This window comes from Pagrus major, chromosome 13, assembly GCF_040436345.1.
Source record: "Pagrus major chromosome 13, Pma_NU_1.0".
NCBI classification, from domain to species: Eukaryota; Metazoa; Chordata; class Actinopteri; order Spariformes; family Sparidae; genus Pagrus; species Pagrus major.
In genome coordinates this window covers 5838897-5854918 of record NC_133227.1, presented here as the reverse complement: position 1 = coordinate 5854918, position 16022 = coordinate 5838897, and the positions used below count along the sequence as shown (strand labels likewise).

Here is a 16022-nt window from a genome sequence, read left to right as displayed (position 1 = left end):
ATATTCAGGCTTCAGGAACGTGAAAGCTTTTGTGACTGAAAAACTTTAATGAAATAATTTAATAATGATTTCAATTCATTCATTCAAATATTACAAAGATATACTTTTACTGGTATTCAACATTTATTGTTCAGCAGCGGTTCAATTATGCCCATTTTTAGCTCCCACAAAAAACTGCCTGCGTGGATCAGCACCAATTGAGCTGAGTAAAAAAATTAGCTTTCGTAATTTGGGTGGAGTGACCCGCAGTGTAGGGTAGTAAGGGCTCTAATGCTCGTAACGACTCTGAAACTCAGAGCACCCACGTGTCCTTAATGACTCTGTAAGGACACTCCCATACAGAGTTTAAAAGCCTGCAACTCCCCTCCAGTTAGTTAGAACTGAAGAAGCCTCTTGGAGGAGCATCCTTTAATACCATTTGTGTGGAGGTTATTTTGATTATTCTCGGTAAGTGTTGAAAGCTTAAGAATGTCTCTTATTCAGATTTCTATATCCAGTGCAGTATAAAACTTTTAAAAGAAATTTCAAAAATCAGGCACACATTTGACAGATCTTAAAAAAATAACCCGTGTTGGGTTATTGTTTTTATTTACATTACCGATGGGACATTTTTCCATCAGAGGGAGGCTCAGCTAAGTAAAATTGCACAAACAAGACCAGTGAGTGTGCGTGACAGGACTTTTGTGACTAACTTCATTAACAAGCTCGACTGTTAATATTAAGATCATAAATCTGAAACAAAACGGCGTGGCAGGTAACGCATGAATGAGAATGATGGATTGCTAATAATATTACCTGTGGGACACCCATCTTCTTACAGGCATCCAAGAAGTTCTCCACATTCCTACGGCATTTAGCCATGCTGAGCTTTGGCTGGAGGCCAGAACATCAATCATGTTAGTCATTTAAGAACAAACAAAGGCATTTTTTTAAAACAGTAAGATTACATGTGGATTTAACTCATCAAAACGACAGAATACATAAAGTGAGAAAAAAAACCATTTAATCTTACAAAGTGTTACTTTCCAAGAATCTATAACTCTTAAGTAAGATAAAACGCTTCCATTTGTAGTGTCAGTGTGCTTACCACTGCAGGAGACGGTACGTGGATGCTGGCAACGGACCGGGGACAAATGTGATTGGCTAGATGGCAGAGAACCACCCCGTCCATCAGAGCAGCTCCAACATCGTCTGGGAGCAGCACCTTCAGTCTGGACTCTATGTTCTGCAAACGTATCAACAATGACCACATGAGATCTCTGTCTTCTCACAAACAAAGGCATGTTTTGGTTGAACAAGAAGATTTATTCATTTATTTTCTAAAATTATTCGCAGTGAATTCTAGCTCTCCCCCGGACACCCTTCTGTTCTTTATTTTCCAGGAAGACTCGAGCTTAGTGAGAGTAGGTACAGGCACAAACGCAAATGCTTAATCAGCAGAAAGTGTGTGTGGGTGTGACTGTAAACCAGCATCTTGCTATAAACACTAAGCGCAGTGCATGGTTGTATGTTGCAGCATCGGTGTTACTGCTACGTTGATATATAATAAACTAAACTAGGACAAATATGAAATGTATGGCCCATTTAATTGACCTGAGAATGGAAGTTTGGCCACATAATAATATGGTTGTATATGGGGGAAGATGGTAACCCCTGTCTGTGTTCAAAGATGCTCTCCAGTGTTGAATGTGGGTGGCCTGCTTGGTCATTCTCCAGCCCCTCACTGAACCCCTTGTCAATTACCAATGACCCAGTCACAGTTGATGCTGTGGCCTGATTGCAGTGTCGCAAACATCCCCACCCAACCTCTTGTGTTGTGAAAGAAGTCAGTGTTGGGTTTGCCAGTTCCTGCTGTTGTTGTTCCCCGACACGCAGAAAGTCTTCATCTTATCTGTTTTGCTTTTATTCCATCTTTACATTTTGTACTTTTTTTACATGCTTTGAAAATACTGCTTGGGAAAGTTCCTAAAAGCCTGTGACTGATGTCTCCTTCCTTAAAGGTTATCAGATCATTTTAACCTGTCAAACTGCGTGTAGGCGTGTAGTAACAGCAGAACATCTGTCAGAGGTGTGATATTATCTGGTTGTTCAGAAACTGGTGGGTAAGGTAGGTCTTTAATGTGTTTTGACTGTCATACTTCCTGTCATTAATTGTGATCTCACACAAGGCACTGACACCTTTGTTTTTTCAGTGTAATTACCTCCTCCACGGTTTAGGGTTTCAGTTTTTGGTTTCACTTTACCTGTTTGCCAGCAGAATAAAGAAAAAATCTACACACCTGATTTTCATGAAACTGGAGAAGGTGGTAAAGTTCAATAGTGACAAAACATAGCCAACTGTAGGAATACAACAACTCTAATAGTCCTTTATTTGGCAAGTATTTCCACACATAGATAACGGTTGCACTTTTAGATTTGCATATCATAGAAGACTATTGGTGCAGGTCTGCGAGTGCCCTTCTTATTAACAAAGTGCCCGAAAGCCTTCTGACTCTCCCGGCACATGACTTCATGTCTCCATCTTTGTAGTTCTAGACAATCAGTGTCACCAGAATCTTATCTTTCAGCTGTTCTCCTTCTCCTATTACGTCAGTCACGTTTTAATGCAAGAACACTGTGTTATTTTCACGTAGTTAAGGTGTGTCTGATCTTGATTTCTTTACTCATGCTCAGCTTCATAACAACGCCTCTGTTTATATTCGGTAGCTCCAAATCCAGTTCTCAACTTGTATGGTGTGATGCTTCTGAGCTTAAGTTTGACAGAGATCATTAGTCATTCTCTTCATTCATCTGACTCACATTCAATCATGACATTTTGTCTTTGATCTTTTCTTGTAGGAGAAGACGGTGCCGTGGGCAGCAATTTACAGTCCATTAAGCATCCTAATCTCAATCCATGGACGTCTATTGTTCGTTCCAACTTTCTGTTTTTGGGTCGCATTCATGTCAATTATAACACCAATTCCAGCAGAATCTGGATCTTCATCCTACAGGAGATTCAAACTTGTACTTGCATCTTTCTCCAATCCGTGTGAACGAGCTCTGCCTCTCGTATGACTTTCTAGTCTGTTATCTTGTTTTGGCGACACCCGAAATTGCTCGACGTCCTCCGGAATCCATCTTCTTCATATATGTTTACAATCTAATTTAATATGTTGGCACACGAGATCTATTGCATGTCTCTCTGTCCTGGTACATTTTTCCCCATGAAAGAGCGTTGCGGGTGTAGGGATTGAGCATGTCATATGCTGAATAGACTGTGAAGCTCCTAGAGGCGTTGTCATACAGAAGCAATTCTCTGACATGTAAAATACTTGGGTAATCATCCTGTCATTCGCATCAACAGCTAGTTATGAAACATCTCCTCCTCTACCAGAAGACTTGGCAGCCTACAAGACTCCTTTGTACTGTATTAGTGCTACATTATAAGTGGCAGATTTTAGATATTTTTTTTAATGATATGATTTAATGATTAGAGAGGCTGCTTTTAGTATTTTAAACATCTCTCTGCAGCAAAAATCGTGGCACATTTACACAGCAAAACTAGCTAGCTGTAGTTATAAACTCGAAAGGACAGAGGAAACTCTCCAGAGAAAACAGAATTAAACTTCTGAAGTAAATATTTTTAGACAACTCTGATGGAGCTCTGGATTTATCAGGAGGACGGCTACTTTATGAAGCTGAACTGCGTGCGTGACTTTTTGGATACATAGAAGAACATTATTTAACATTAGATTCTGACCGATCCTGTCCGCCTGTCAAGAGACTTAAATAGTCAATGAAGTTAGGCTGCCGTGCCTCGTGCGTAAATAGTCACAGGGGACACACTTATCATTTCTGCTGCTGGGGAATCGCTTCACGTAAGGAATTAAAAATGTCCTAATCAAAGATGAATCATTTTACCCACCCACATTCCATCCTCTATTAATCCCAAGGTTATTTTTTATGACCTGGCCACCTGATTCACATATCATTCTGCGGATAGAACTGCAATTCATCACTATACATGAATAATAGCCTAAAACTAAGTAAATTTAGGGAAGGGTTAGCCTTCTCAAGGCTTCATTACCTGCTGCCCCTGACATAAACTATAATAGCTGCTGAGAAAGTACGACTATCACTACTAAAAACCACTAAAAAGTACTAGTGCTAAAATCTATCAATTCTACAAAGCAGTACTACTAAAAGTAAAATAAAAACTCTGACAGGAAGTTGGTAGTTTCTTAACTTCAGAAGCACCATGACGTGGTGGCGAGGTAACATGATCAGCCACAAGCGAAATGTTGAGAAAAATGTAACACGAAGCGCCTTTCACAATGACATGAGTCAGTTCAGTACAGTATTACTCAACTTCTTAGAAACCAAGTGCCGACGTGACACTTCCATACCTTTAACTGAGGTCACTTGTTCATGTAAAGGTACAAACAATGGAACAAAAGCAGGATCTGGCAGGCTTTGACTTGTGCTTTGTGCAAAATGTATAAACAAGCTGTGCGGCTTCTGACCTGCCGCAAGAGTCCTATCTGTTCCATTTCCTCCCTCAAGTGCTCCATCTTCCTCCTCATGGTAAAACTGGGGTCCGTGGAGGTGTACTCCTGTCGGCTTCCTCTGGTGAAGGCTGGAATAATAAACAAAAACAACACTGTTCTCAATTCGAGGTAACACACAGTGATAGTGACACAGCAACTACTGACTATCTAAGCAGGTCAACTTCAGGACAGAGTGATAAGAGATCCTGCTGTCCAGGAAAGTCTGCCAAGAACCAACGCTCAGTATCTGATGATATACACATGTGAAATCTTAAAAAACTGTTATCTACTGTTCCATCTTTCCTTTTAAGATATTGTCAAGGAGTGGTTCAAACTTCTGACGCCATCTTTTACCTTTACACTTCATCCTGCAACCAAATACGGGCACTTGAATATGCCACAACTCTGCTCTCCAGAAAAAGTTTACTTCCTGAAGTAGTTACATGCCTCAGGGTGTTATTCTACACAGTAGGTGTTGCAAGACGAATACGTGGATCTGTGCACACTATCTTTCAAAAAAAGAAGGAACATATGGATGGGTGGGCACTGTTGTCAGCAAAGTCCTGGTCCTGTTAATTCGAAGTGAATGTATGGACTTGTGTGGACTTCGAGGTGAGTCTAGTGAATTTATCTTGGTTTAGCTAATAGAGTATTTTATGAGACTTTATACTTACTCTATACTATATAAACACTTTTAATAATTGATAATCCAAATTAAGAAAACATGCTGAGCATTGAACTAATTTGCAGTTTGACTGTTAATCAGACAGAACCATCGGTTTGAACCTGTCACTTTGGTTCTTTGGTTATCGGTAACTGTGAGGCCTTTGTCTTTAGTTTCAGCCCTGTTACCCTGTGAGGCAGATTGATTCCTGAGATCGCATGATCATGTGATTTTGAGAATCCTTGCCAGGTGTCAAGTTATGCACTTTTGGCCGAACACAAAGTGGGTGAATCAGTGTGGGGCAGTGTTCCATAAGGAACTACTGGCAGCTACAGTCGTGGTTTAAGTGTGGCGACAAGCGAGAGAAGCGACTGTTAGTTTTGGGAACAACAACGTTGGCTCCTCGAGAGGTTAGCGTAGGTTCTGCTACAGTAAATCATCCGTTATATCAGGAATCGAGAGTTTGTGTCATTGAAAGAAGAGCAAGAACAGCACTGAAGGCTTTTCTCGATGGAAAAGATGTTTTTTGTTCTTCTCCTGACTGTCATTGGCATGAGTTTGATATACCAACTCGTGGTAGCACTCTCCTACTGTTGATCTGAGGCTACATCCACACTAATACATTTTAATGTTGAAATGCATAATTGTTGCTACATTTATGCTGTGCTCCCCACTGGGTTTAGTGCAGTCACAGTGCCACTTTGCTTGAAGCAGGGAAAAGTCATAGTGCAAGCCATTGAAAATAATTGGTTTCAGAGTTGTGTGTCTGAAAGGGCCTTTAGTGCGGATGTAGCCTGATCAGTTGAAGTTAGCCTGTGACACACGGTGTTAGACAGGTGGTTCGACCAATCACCTGCCAGGTATGTTTTGAAAAGTGCCCTCCCTTCTCCAGATTAATGAGTAATAATAATATAATGATAGAACACTGTTACATTGACTAGGCTACTTCTATTTTTGATACTCTAAGTATATTTAAGAAACATTTTTAATGACTTAAATGTAATGGAGTACTTTCACAGTGTGGTATTAGTACTCCTACCCAAGAATCTGAACACTTCTTCCACTTCTCGTGAATTTACAAGTAACTAATAACAAGACATCATTTACAAGATGTCTCAGTAAATGATGTCTTGTGCTGAAACAAGATTTATTGGTGCACAAATATAAAACGCGTCAAGGACAGACAAAGAGTCATCAGTCATGTTGTGCCTTGACTTGACTGTTAATGGACTGATATAGAACAGATCAACAGTTCCTCAGAAACCTCCCTCACTTCCAGAGAAATGAGGACTCCACCTATAAAAATATTTTGGCTTCATTTGAAGAGAGTTCACATCGCAACAGATATGGGTTACAATGAAGCACTGTCTCAGTGTTTATGGTAGCAGCCATGAGCCAAATGCCCCAAAACTAAACTCTATTTATATTCTATTCATTTTCTTTTTTCATTTTCATTCTTATGTAAGCTCTAAGTATCTATTTGGTTTCTTCAGAAGAGGTCAATAAATGGTCACGCTTAATGTGAATATCCTCACATACATGGATGATATCATACATTTCCACCACCCCTGTAGAAGATTATAACCCTTTGGCAACATATTTTTAAGCCCAGGTTCCATAATTATTACTGCAGTGAAAAGGAAAAACACTGTGCCACAGTAAAGGTCATATCCAACAAGCACGTGTGTTTTACCTGATCTTGGCTTTAGTCCAAACACTGTCAGAGTGGTGCTGAAGTCAGCACTGCGTAGGCCCTCCTGAAGACCAAACATTCGTCACAATCAGAATTTGGCATTTTTAGAGCACTGAAAAATGTTCTGAGACGATAAGCTCTCTAGATTTCTATCCACACGGGAAGTTTTGTCACACCCACCTCACAGTCGTCATTTCCGCCGGAGTTTTTCCGAGCGCTCTGACACTTGTACTGTCAGGAGAGAACAAACACATTCTTTTAATTATTTGACACTAATTATTTGGCGTCATTTCCATTCATGGTTTCCGCTCAGACGGGTGTTCGACTATGGATACCAACTTGGTATGGAAAAAAATAATCATCATACATTCTTTCGCTATCTTAAATCAACATAAGTGTACCAACAAAAGCTCTTGAGAAAACTAGACACTTCTGATGAAAGAATCTCTCATCTCATGTTTTCACATCACTTTTTAAACCTATTAAAAGTGTGTCTGTGGATTTGTCCGGATTTGTACATGTTGCTGTAAGAATTTTTAAACGTAACCTTTCAGTTCTGTGAGTACCACAGACAAAAATCCATTGTTCCCATAAGCTTGCGTAGGAATGGGGATTTACAGATGTTTATCTACAAATCTATCAAAACAAACACAACCGGGAATTTATCATCGGGCGACTAGTGAGGTGTGTTCTGCGGAAAATCTCTTTCAACCAACCATACATTTTAAGCCATGCGCATGCTCACACCTTCAGATAATCTTTTCTCAGGTACTTGTTCCGCCTGCGGTCTTCGTTCTGGTTCAGGACAGGCGGGACCTCAGGCCAATTTGGCTCTGAATCTGACTGATCCGTCTTCAGGCTGCTATCAAAGGAGCAAGAAGAAGAAGGCTGCAAAGGCAAAATTTTAAATTAGAATCGTTTTTTGCATCCTCAAGAGAGACAACATGACACAATGAATGGGAGGTGCTACCACAAACTAGGTTACTGAGAGATATGAGAAAAGTGTTTGCTTTGAAGACAGAGTTTTTACCTGTCCGCTAAGCACTGATGCTCCGCTACTTCCTTCATCCAGAGAAGCACTAGAATAAAGACATGAGTAGCATCAGATGACTTTTACATTCAGGTAACATTAAAGACACTATAGATGACAGCAAGCATACGTTACTTTCCTGTCACCAGATAGACAACAGCCCTTTTTGGATGAAAAAAATGCTGTGAAAGTGCTGGCACCAAGTTAAAAAAGCTAAAAGCACCACGCCTAAAAGCTGCTGTGTTGCATTTGCATGTCAATCAATTAAAACCACAGTTAATGATGTTCTTTTCTTCCCAAAAGGAAGAAGGACAGTAGGAGAAGAGATCTGTGGTTTTGGGCTGTCCGCAAGGAGGATGAAAATGTCGGGATCTGTGGGATCCAGCCAGTCAGTATGTTTCCGTCAGGAGCAGAGGGTGTTTTACCATTAATAAATAAATCATATAGATTAGGCTGACCTAGCTGGCTCATACAAAAAGTTTTTTTGTATCAACACAAACAGATTTGGTTCACCACAGCGATGTTATTGGTTTACAGTAAAGTCACATTGGACAGACTTCAAAACACAAAATCTGTCTTAATGACAGAGAAATGGACAGATGACAGAAATACATCACCTGGACATTCAATAAGGTATTTGTGAATGTCAGGTTAGTCCACTGCGATCGAGGCAGACTGAAAAGACACCTATGAACCCCTATTTCTTTAATTTTTTTGACTGGCCACAGGATTTGGGCTCCTATTTGCTACAAAGCAAGTCGGTATTCTTATTTTATGGTATTACCTTGGCAGAGACCCTAGAATTTACACAAAAGTACACAGATGGACCCTAATATTCAACTAATAATTGGAATAAAAATCAGTCAGAATAAAAATGACTCATGGAACTGAGAGACCAAGAGAGAGAGAGCTCAATTACAGCAGACTGTATTACCCGGTATGTGGTCACCATTACCACATGACTACATGATACCACTGTGAATGTGACTAAACAGCACATACCTACGAGCCGTCTGAGGTGGGGGCCTTGGCTTGCTGCTGGAGCCTCCGGAGTGACTCAGGAACCTGCAGATGGAAACGGAAGCAGGTTCAGGTTATAATGTGACACAACTATAATACAAGAGTAATGTTCTATGACGAAGGTGGATTGTCCCAGTGTAAGTCATTTACGACAGCAGTGACTCATGTTACCTGAAGAGGATCAGCAGTTTTCAAAGACATGCTTACAAACATAGATGTCCTGATAAAATAAAAATCCACCGCTAACTCTGATTCACCGGAAGAGTCCTCAACTGAGCAACAAAGGGCAACATGAACAGGCTTACTGGAAAAGTGAGATAATTCCACTTGTAAGATGAAAAAAATTCTCATTCAAGCACAGAAACAGCTCAGATTTCTTCATCGTGAATCACTGACAAGGACAAAAAACCCTGAAAAAATGAACCGTGTATTGGAATGGACGTTAGCATAGCATTATTATAACATATTAAAAGTGCAATGTACAAGAATTTTAGTTAAAAGCTTAAAAAAATTAAATTCTCAACAAAATATAAAGGAACAACAGTATTAATTTTATGACGTCCATTGCAGAGATATCCTCTGAAGTTAGCATGCTAACCAGCTAGCTGCAGTCCAAAGCTCCCAGTCCAGACTGCTTGCTGCACGGCTAACTGCGTTAACTAGCTACAGCTAGCAGCAGTAAGAAGTTGCTATGGTGATTTACTGCCCCCTGTTTGTTCTGAGTATGACAGGTGGCCAATTCTTACATATTGCACCTTTAATATAGCATAGCAATAGCATTAATTGTGTCCTGTACATGTTGAGATATAGAGACACACCAGAGCCCTTCTGTATTAATTAAGTTGACCTGATCTGTGGTTATCATACAAACAGTGTGTAGGTGGTGATAAAGAAAGTCCATCCACCTGTGTGCCCGGCCGGTCACCCTCCGTCGGTGGATAAGACTCTCTGCTCTGCAAATTAAGGACCGTCGTCTAGAAGCCGCACATCAAACGTTCAGCCGCAGAGTTGAGGGAGAGAAAGTGGGAAACAAGAGAGAAAGTGATGCGAGGCTGATAAGGACTTGCAGAGGTGAAAGAGGTAAAAAGGTAACGATGAAGCGATATTTGGGGATAAAATTAAAAACGGTCTGGATGTTGAGGAAAACAGAACGAGAGAGGGTCTTTTCGTACGTTCTTCAGTTTCTGCATGCGGAATCTAAAAAAGCTAATTGATATCAGATTCACACATGTCGCATGGTGAGGAAGAACGAAAACATAAGCAAGAGGAGGATGCAAGCAGTGCAGCGAATGGAAATCAAAAGTAACGGGAGCGCAGCGTGTTTCGCGTTTTGTTACGTTGCGAGGAGAACAAGGAAAACCACACACCTGTTCTGCTGCTCCTGCTGCAAAAGCTGTACAGCAATCTTCCTCAGATCCAGCACCTCCTTCAGCTCATCATCCTCTTCCTCCACTAGCTGCTCCTTATCAGAACTGGAAGGGAAATTATTGTGATTAAACATTGTACACAGTTTACAATTTTGACTCAAGGATTTAAACATTACCAATTACTGTGCATACAAATACATCATGCAAACAATTTAAAAGGTCCGTAAAGAGTAGAGAACACTCCACATCTGCTACTCAACAAATTCAGAAAGTCTCTTCACAGAACACTGAAGCCTGTTTGACACAATCATGTGTATGTAAACGACATTATGTCATCTACTTCCCTACAGCTACTCTTTAAACTCTCCACGTAACCCCTGGCAGCAGCAAAGGTAGCCCTTAAGGTGCAAGTGCCCATGACACAATCTGCACAATGAGCTTTGATAATGACTGCTGCCGTTGCCATTACTTGTAATTAAATATTTGGTACGGACCTGTCCATCAAACAGTTGGAAAAATATTCAAGCTGAGGCACGCAATGAGTATTTGCAGCTGGTGGTGTTCGCCATCTGTCAGCTACTGTAAGCGCATGTCAGTACTGTGGGAAGAAGTTGACTTAACTCCTGATTTGCAATTGTTGATTTGTTTGCTCAGATATCTCGACGCCTTTTATTTCTGCTTTTTGGTGCTGCAATATTTTCAAAATAAAGGTGAATTAAAAATATATAGAAAATGTTAGATTAACACTGCAGAAGAGCTGCTCAGTGCCTCTGTGAACATTTCATTTTATTGCTTTTACTGTAACTGCAGCCCTAGTGAGTCATACGAATCCCTGAACAGGTAACTCCTTACTTCCACAGAACTCTTTGTGCAGCCTGATTGACCTGCATGCTTTTTGCGATGAATAAGAAAAGATAAAAAGTTTTCAGTGTTAGCTGTGTTGACTAATGAACTCACCCTGACTCTTCTTTCCAGCTGTCTTTATCTTTGCTTTGGTGAGACATGTTAAGAACTTTCTCCAGCTCCTGAAAAACACAGACACACACACACACTATGTCAGGAACCAATACCCTGAAATTGATTTAACCTCCTGTCGACCTTTCACTGATTGTCTTTAAATAACTTTCTGTTTTTGGCTGTATTCGCCCTATTAATAAACAGATGTGATTCATACCTTTATACAAGACACATGGCTGCTCTGCTGCCCATCACACTCTGACAGAGCAGAATCCTCGTCCGGATTTGGCTCTATAAAGTCATAGAGATCCTGATCTGATAGAGGGAGGAAGCATCCGCGTTCGTCATATAAACTCTCAATATCTTTAGGCACTTCATTCAACAACCCCCGAGTCTCTGTTATTGCTTTCAAAGGGGAATATGTGATACTTATTTTCGGTAACCTTTGCAAGAATCCATTTTGGAGAGGAGTGACAGGGCGTCAGCACGGGCTGTCTCTGAGACCTGAGAGTGCAGGCTGACGGTGTCGTCATCTGAAGGCTGCAGGGGAAGAAAAGAACGAGGAGTGAACTCTCGGTTTGGTTCAAATGAGCTCACGTGCTGGTACCTGCTTCTTAGTATTCTTCTTTTAAATATATGAATAGACATGTTTCCATTTAATTGTCATTTTCAATTGAACTAGTCCAAATAAAGGCTGCAGAATATACTTTCACAGTCAGCTTCATTTGTTTTTTCTGCCTTGTTGCTTTTCAAACCTTGTGGGAGAATCATTAACCTTAACATTTGAAATCCTATCTCTCAACGTTTACATTTGTAGTACTCAGAATAGAGTTTGAGTTGTAAAGATGTTGCTCGTGACAAATTGTCTGTCTGGATTTGACTGTATAAATCTTGGATTAATGGGTTAAGCATCTGATGTTGTTCTGCAGTCATGGTAGTGCTAATGTATGTGTATTACTCATGCAGTACTATGACTCAACAGCAGCAGGAGGTTACATGTGTCTGAGGCAGCGGTGAACGCCCACACACTGTGTTTTCAGGAGTTGTGATTTCCAGGAAAAGCCCTCCTGCCAGTACAGACTAAGGGTGCACTCACACCAGGCAAACCATAGCGTGCCCAAGCATGTTTGATCGCCAAAGTCCAGATTGTTTGACTAGTGTAAGCGCTCCGTTTCCTGGCCCTGGCACGGTTTGAAGAGGTGTGCTTCGGCATGGTACGGTTGCTCATGCACGAGCACAAGCACAGGTACGCAACTTGGACACATATGTACAAGAGGTAACCATGCTCAGGCACGGCTGGGGCTGGAGCAATGTGAGTGCAGGCCAGCGGGGGGACTGGGGAGGAGGGACAATCGTGCTTCGGCATGGTACGGAACAACTAGGCCAAGTGTGAGTGCGCCCTAAGAACCGCTCGCTTGAACCGGAAGTTGTTCTGGTAGACCATCTTGCAAGATCCTATTTCTGCTCTGAAGAGCGAGTGCACAAAAGAGCAGCCTTCCCAGAGGACTTTTAGCTGAATGCCACGTATAAATACTCTGTCTATGTTTCGCCCGCTCCAACGCACCTGATTCAAATGATCAGCCCATCAGCCCAACCCACTCATTTGAATCAAGTGTGTTAAAGTAGGCAAACACCAGTGCAACATATTCGATCAGGCTGCATTCTTGGTGTCAATATAACAGTAGGGACAGGCACTATAATGCATAGATGCCATACCTACCTGACCATTATTTTGTCTTGTCTGCCAACCTTTGCATATGATCCTCAACTAATTTCTACTACTGCCTGCCCACTTTGGCATCTTTGGATCTGTTGCTATGAGCCTACTTTTCCACTGCAAGGCTTTTTTATCCTCTACTGAAGAGACTTTGTCTGAAGACTGAGTGCTTTTGCCATATGTTAGATTTACTATTCTGAAAAATTTACCAACCAACTAAATACTGACTAGAGGCAGCACTTAAACTTTGCTTAAAGGTCCAGTGTGTAGGATTTAGGGGAATCTACAGGCAGAAATGCAGCATAATATTCATAATAATGTCATTATTCATTAGTGTATAATTACCTGAAACTAAGAACCGTGTTTGCGTTTTAGTCGCCACGGTAGAGGAGGGTGAGGCGAGGAGTTTTCAGTTGGTTGCAATCTGTAATATCACCGCTAGATGCCATGAAATTCCTACACAGCGGACCTTTAACATTGTGTCACATAGAAAATTCTACGGAAATGTCTCAAAATGTTCTGGCACACGAGAACATGCTCATCATGTGTTTTCAATGCCATCGGTCGATGTTGTGTTTGAACTCTGACCTCAGTTGTAGATAGCCTCTTGTCACCATTGTCACTACCAATTCCAGAGTCAGGACCGTGGTTCTTGCTGGGATAAAAATCTTCCATGCTGTAAATATACAAAACAAACTGCTCGTTAGGGATGTACTTTACTAACAGGTAATAATCAAATCAAATCTGCAGGTTCTGAATCATTAACAGTAAACCATGAACTATGATCAAAGGAGAGCATGTGTAGATGAAAATAATATTTTTGAATATTTTATGATACAGGATAAAGTAGGCGCATTGTGTGTCATGTCATCAGTACCTATCTGTGAGTGGCTGTGGGAGGCAGCGTTTGCCGAGGGAGGGGAGGTCCAGGGTGTCCGGCTTCTTGTCCATCCTACACGCCTGGATGTTCAGGTACTTGAATATGTGCACTTTGCCCTTGAGACAAATCTGAAACAGACAAACGCACACAAGGTATCTCTAAAGGAGGAGCGTGTTCGTTTATCCACTAGATGGTGCAGTTGTACCAGGCTGATAGATTGTGAGGGACAAGCTGTCAACTCGACCACATACAGGAAACCAACAAAAAACATTTGTGCATACATATAAATATATATATATACATATATATATATATATATGTATATATATGTGTGTGTGACGTCTACATTATATGCACAAACATAACAATGAGGGCATGCACTCACCTGTGCGGGTGGAGACTGCATAGGATTGTTGTCTAGGATGATGTGCTGCAGCTGCCTGAGTTTCCTGTAAGCTGCAGGAATCTCTGTGATCTTATTGCAGGAGAAGTCAAGTCGGATGAGAGGCAGGTCAGCCAACTCTGCAGGTAGAGACGAGAAGAGGTTCACATGCAGCTGTTGTTGAATGATATGGACTGTAGGCTATGTTATGCTGGTTGGTTACAGCTAATCAGGACACTGCAACAACCAAAAAACTGAGCCAAGTCCACGTTGGTCTTACTTCTAGGTCTATTGTATGCAGTAGGGTAACATCTTAAAGGAGAACTACAGTGATTTATTTGCAGTTCGATTAAGTATCTTAATCACACTTGACTCCAGCAACCCTTACACACACGTTTTGGTTGTGCCCTCCCCTACTTGTTTAAAGACCCTTTCACTGGCTTAAGTCTGAATTTATAGCCCAATGCGTACTCAGCAATCTTGCCCCACTTGCCCAAAGGAGGATTCTTTTGCACTGGCAACCTCCTAAGCCACCAATCAACTCCCTATGGATGAGTGATGTTTTGCTCCATTTAAGTCTTGCAAAAGACTAAATCTACACACCAAGGATCCAAGGATGGCTTTTAACCTTTTGAGATTGGGATGCACTGAGATTAGGTGGGATGGGAATGGTAACTAAGTTCTGTGAAAAATGTATATATTATTATTATATATTAAACTATATTTGTTTAATAAGGAGTTAGGGGTTAGGGGTTACGGTTGCGGTTGCGAAGAGGTATCTGCAACTTTGGTCCAAACTTGGTGGTCAAATGACCTTAACACACTATACTGAGTATAAATCTTCCATCAGCTAAAAGTGGTTTTAGCTGAACTAATATCTACATGACAGCCAACATAAAACAACACAGTTAAGGTGTGACTCTTGGCTGGTGTGCCTGCCAAAAATGTCAACCTCAAACAATGATGGAACATTTTCGAAGAACTCCGTGACAAAAAACAACAAACGACAATCAGTTAGTAGTGATTGACTGACCCTCAGGCAGTAAGTGAAGACAATTCTTCCTGATGTTGAGTTCCCGTAAGGCTTGAAGCCTCCCCACCTGAGCTGGCAGCGCCTGGATCTCGTTACAGCTCACATCCTGCAAGGGGAGACAAAGTGTAGGAAATGGAATAACACTGGCAGCACAATCTGCTCGAGTTCATATGCACCGACACACGTACACACTGCTCACCAGTTCCATCAACTCTTTGGCCCGGCCGATCTCCTCGGGGATGGACACAAGCTTGTTGTTGCTCACAAGCAGAACTTTGAGGGGGAGGCTGAACAGGTATTTTGGCAGAACTGACAGAAGATTTCGGCTGGAGATAAAGATAAAACAGTGACCTACATTGTAAACAGTACACAGAAGCATGTAACAGTGAGTATCTTGGGAATGGGAATTGAGTTTCAGCAAAAGAGGAAATGCCTCTCTTTCATGTGAGCATTTTTGCCCTGCTTGTGTTCTGAAATGGGGAACAAGCACCTCCTGAGAAATGTAAAACTAAACACACTGATACATTCCCCAAACTGAAAGTATAGTCTTAGCAATGACCCACCTGATGTCAAGATAAGTCAGCATTTGCAGATTGATGATGGCTTCTGGGATGCACTTGATGCAGTTGTGGTAGAGGTTGAGCGACTCGAGGGGGGCGAACAGACACACTTCTGGGGGGATTTCCGTGAGGCGATTCTTGGACAAATCTGCGAGGCAGAGGACCAGGAGATGATGAATACATACAAAAA

General features: G+C 41.3%; 1 protein-coding gene across 1 annotated transcript in view; it reads right to left on the bottom strand.

Moving 5' to 3' along the window:
* Positions 1 to 16022, bottom strand: part of lrch2 (leucine-rich repeats and calponin homology (CH) domain containing 2) — a 28754-nt gene that overhangs the window by 2419 nt on the left and 10313 nt on the right. Inside the window, 18 exon segments of the mRNA XM_073478748.1 lie at positions 796 to 873; positions 1088 to 1225; positions 4506 to 4618; positions 6887 to 6950; positions 7067 to 7117; positions 7634 to 7774; positions 7917 to 7965; positions 8919 to 8981; positions 10304 to 10408; positions 11261 to 11328; positions 11478 to 11575; positions 11704 to 11800; positions 13566 to 13653; positions 13855 to 13985; positions 14243 to 14379; positions 15273 to 15378; positions 15472 to 15598; positions 15836 to 15980. Of these exon segments, the coding sequence (XP_073334849.1) occupies positions 796 to 873; positions 1088 to 1225; positions 4506 to 4618; positions 6887 to 6950; positions 7067 to 7117; positions 7634 to 7774; positions 7917 to 7965; positions 8919 to 8981; positions 10304 to 10408; positions 11261 to 11328; positions 11478 to 11575; positions 11704 to 11800; positions 13566 to 13653; positions 13855 to 13985; positions 14243 to 14379; positions 15273 to 15378; positions 15472 to 15598; positions 15836 to 15980 (1799 nt within the window).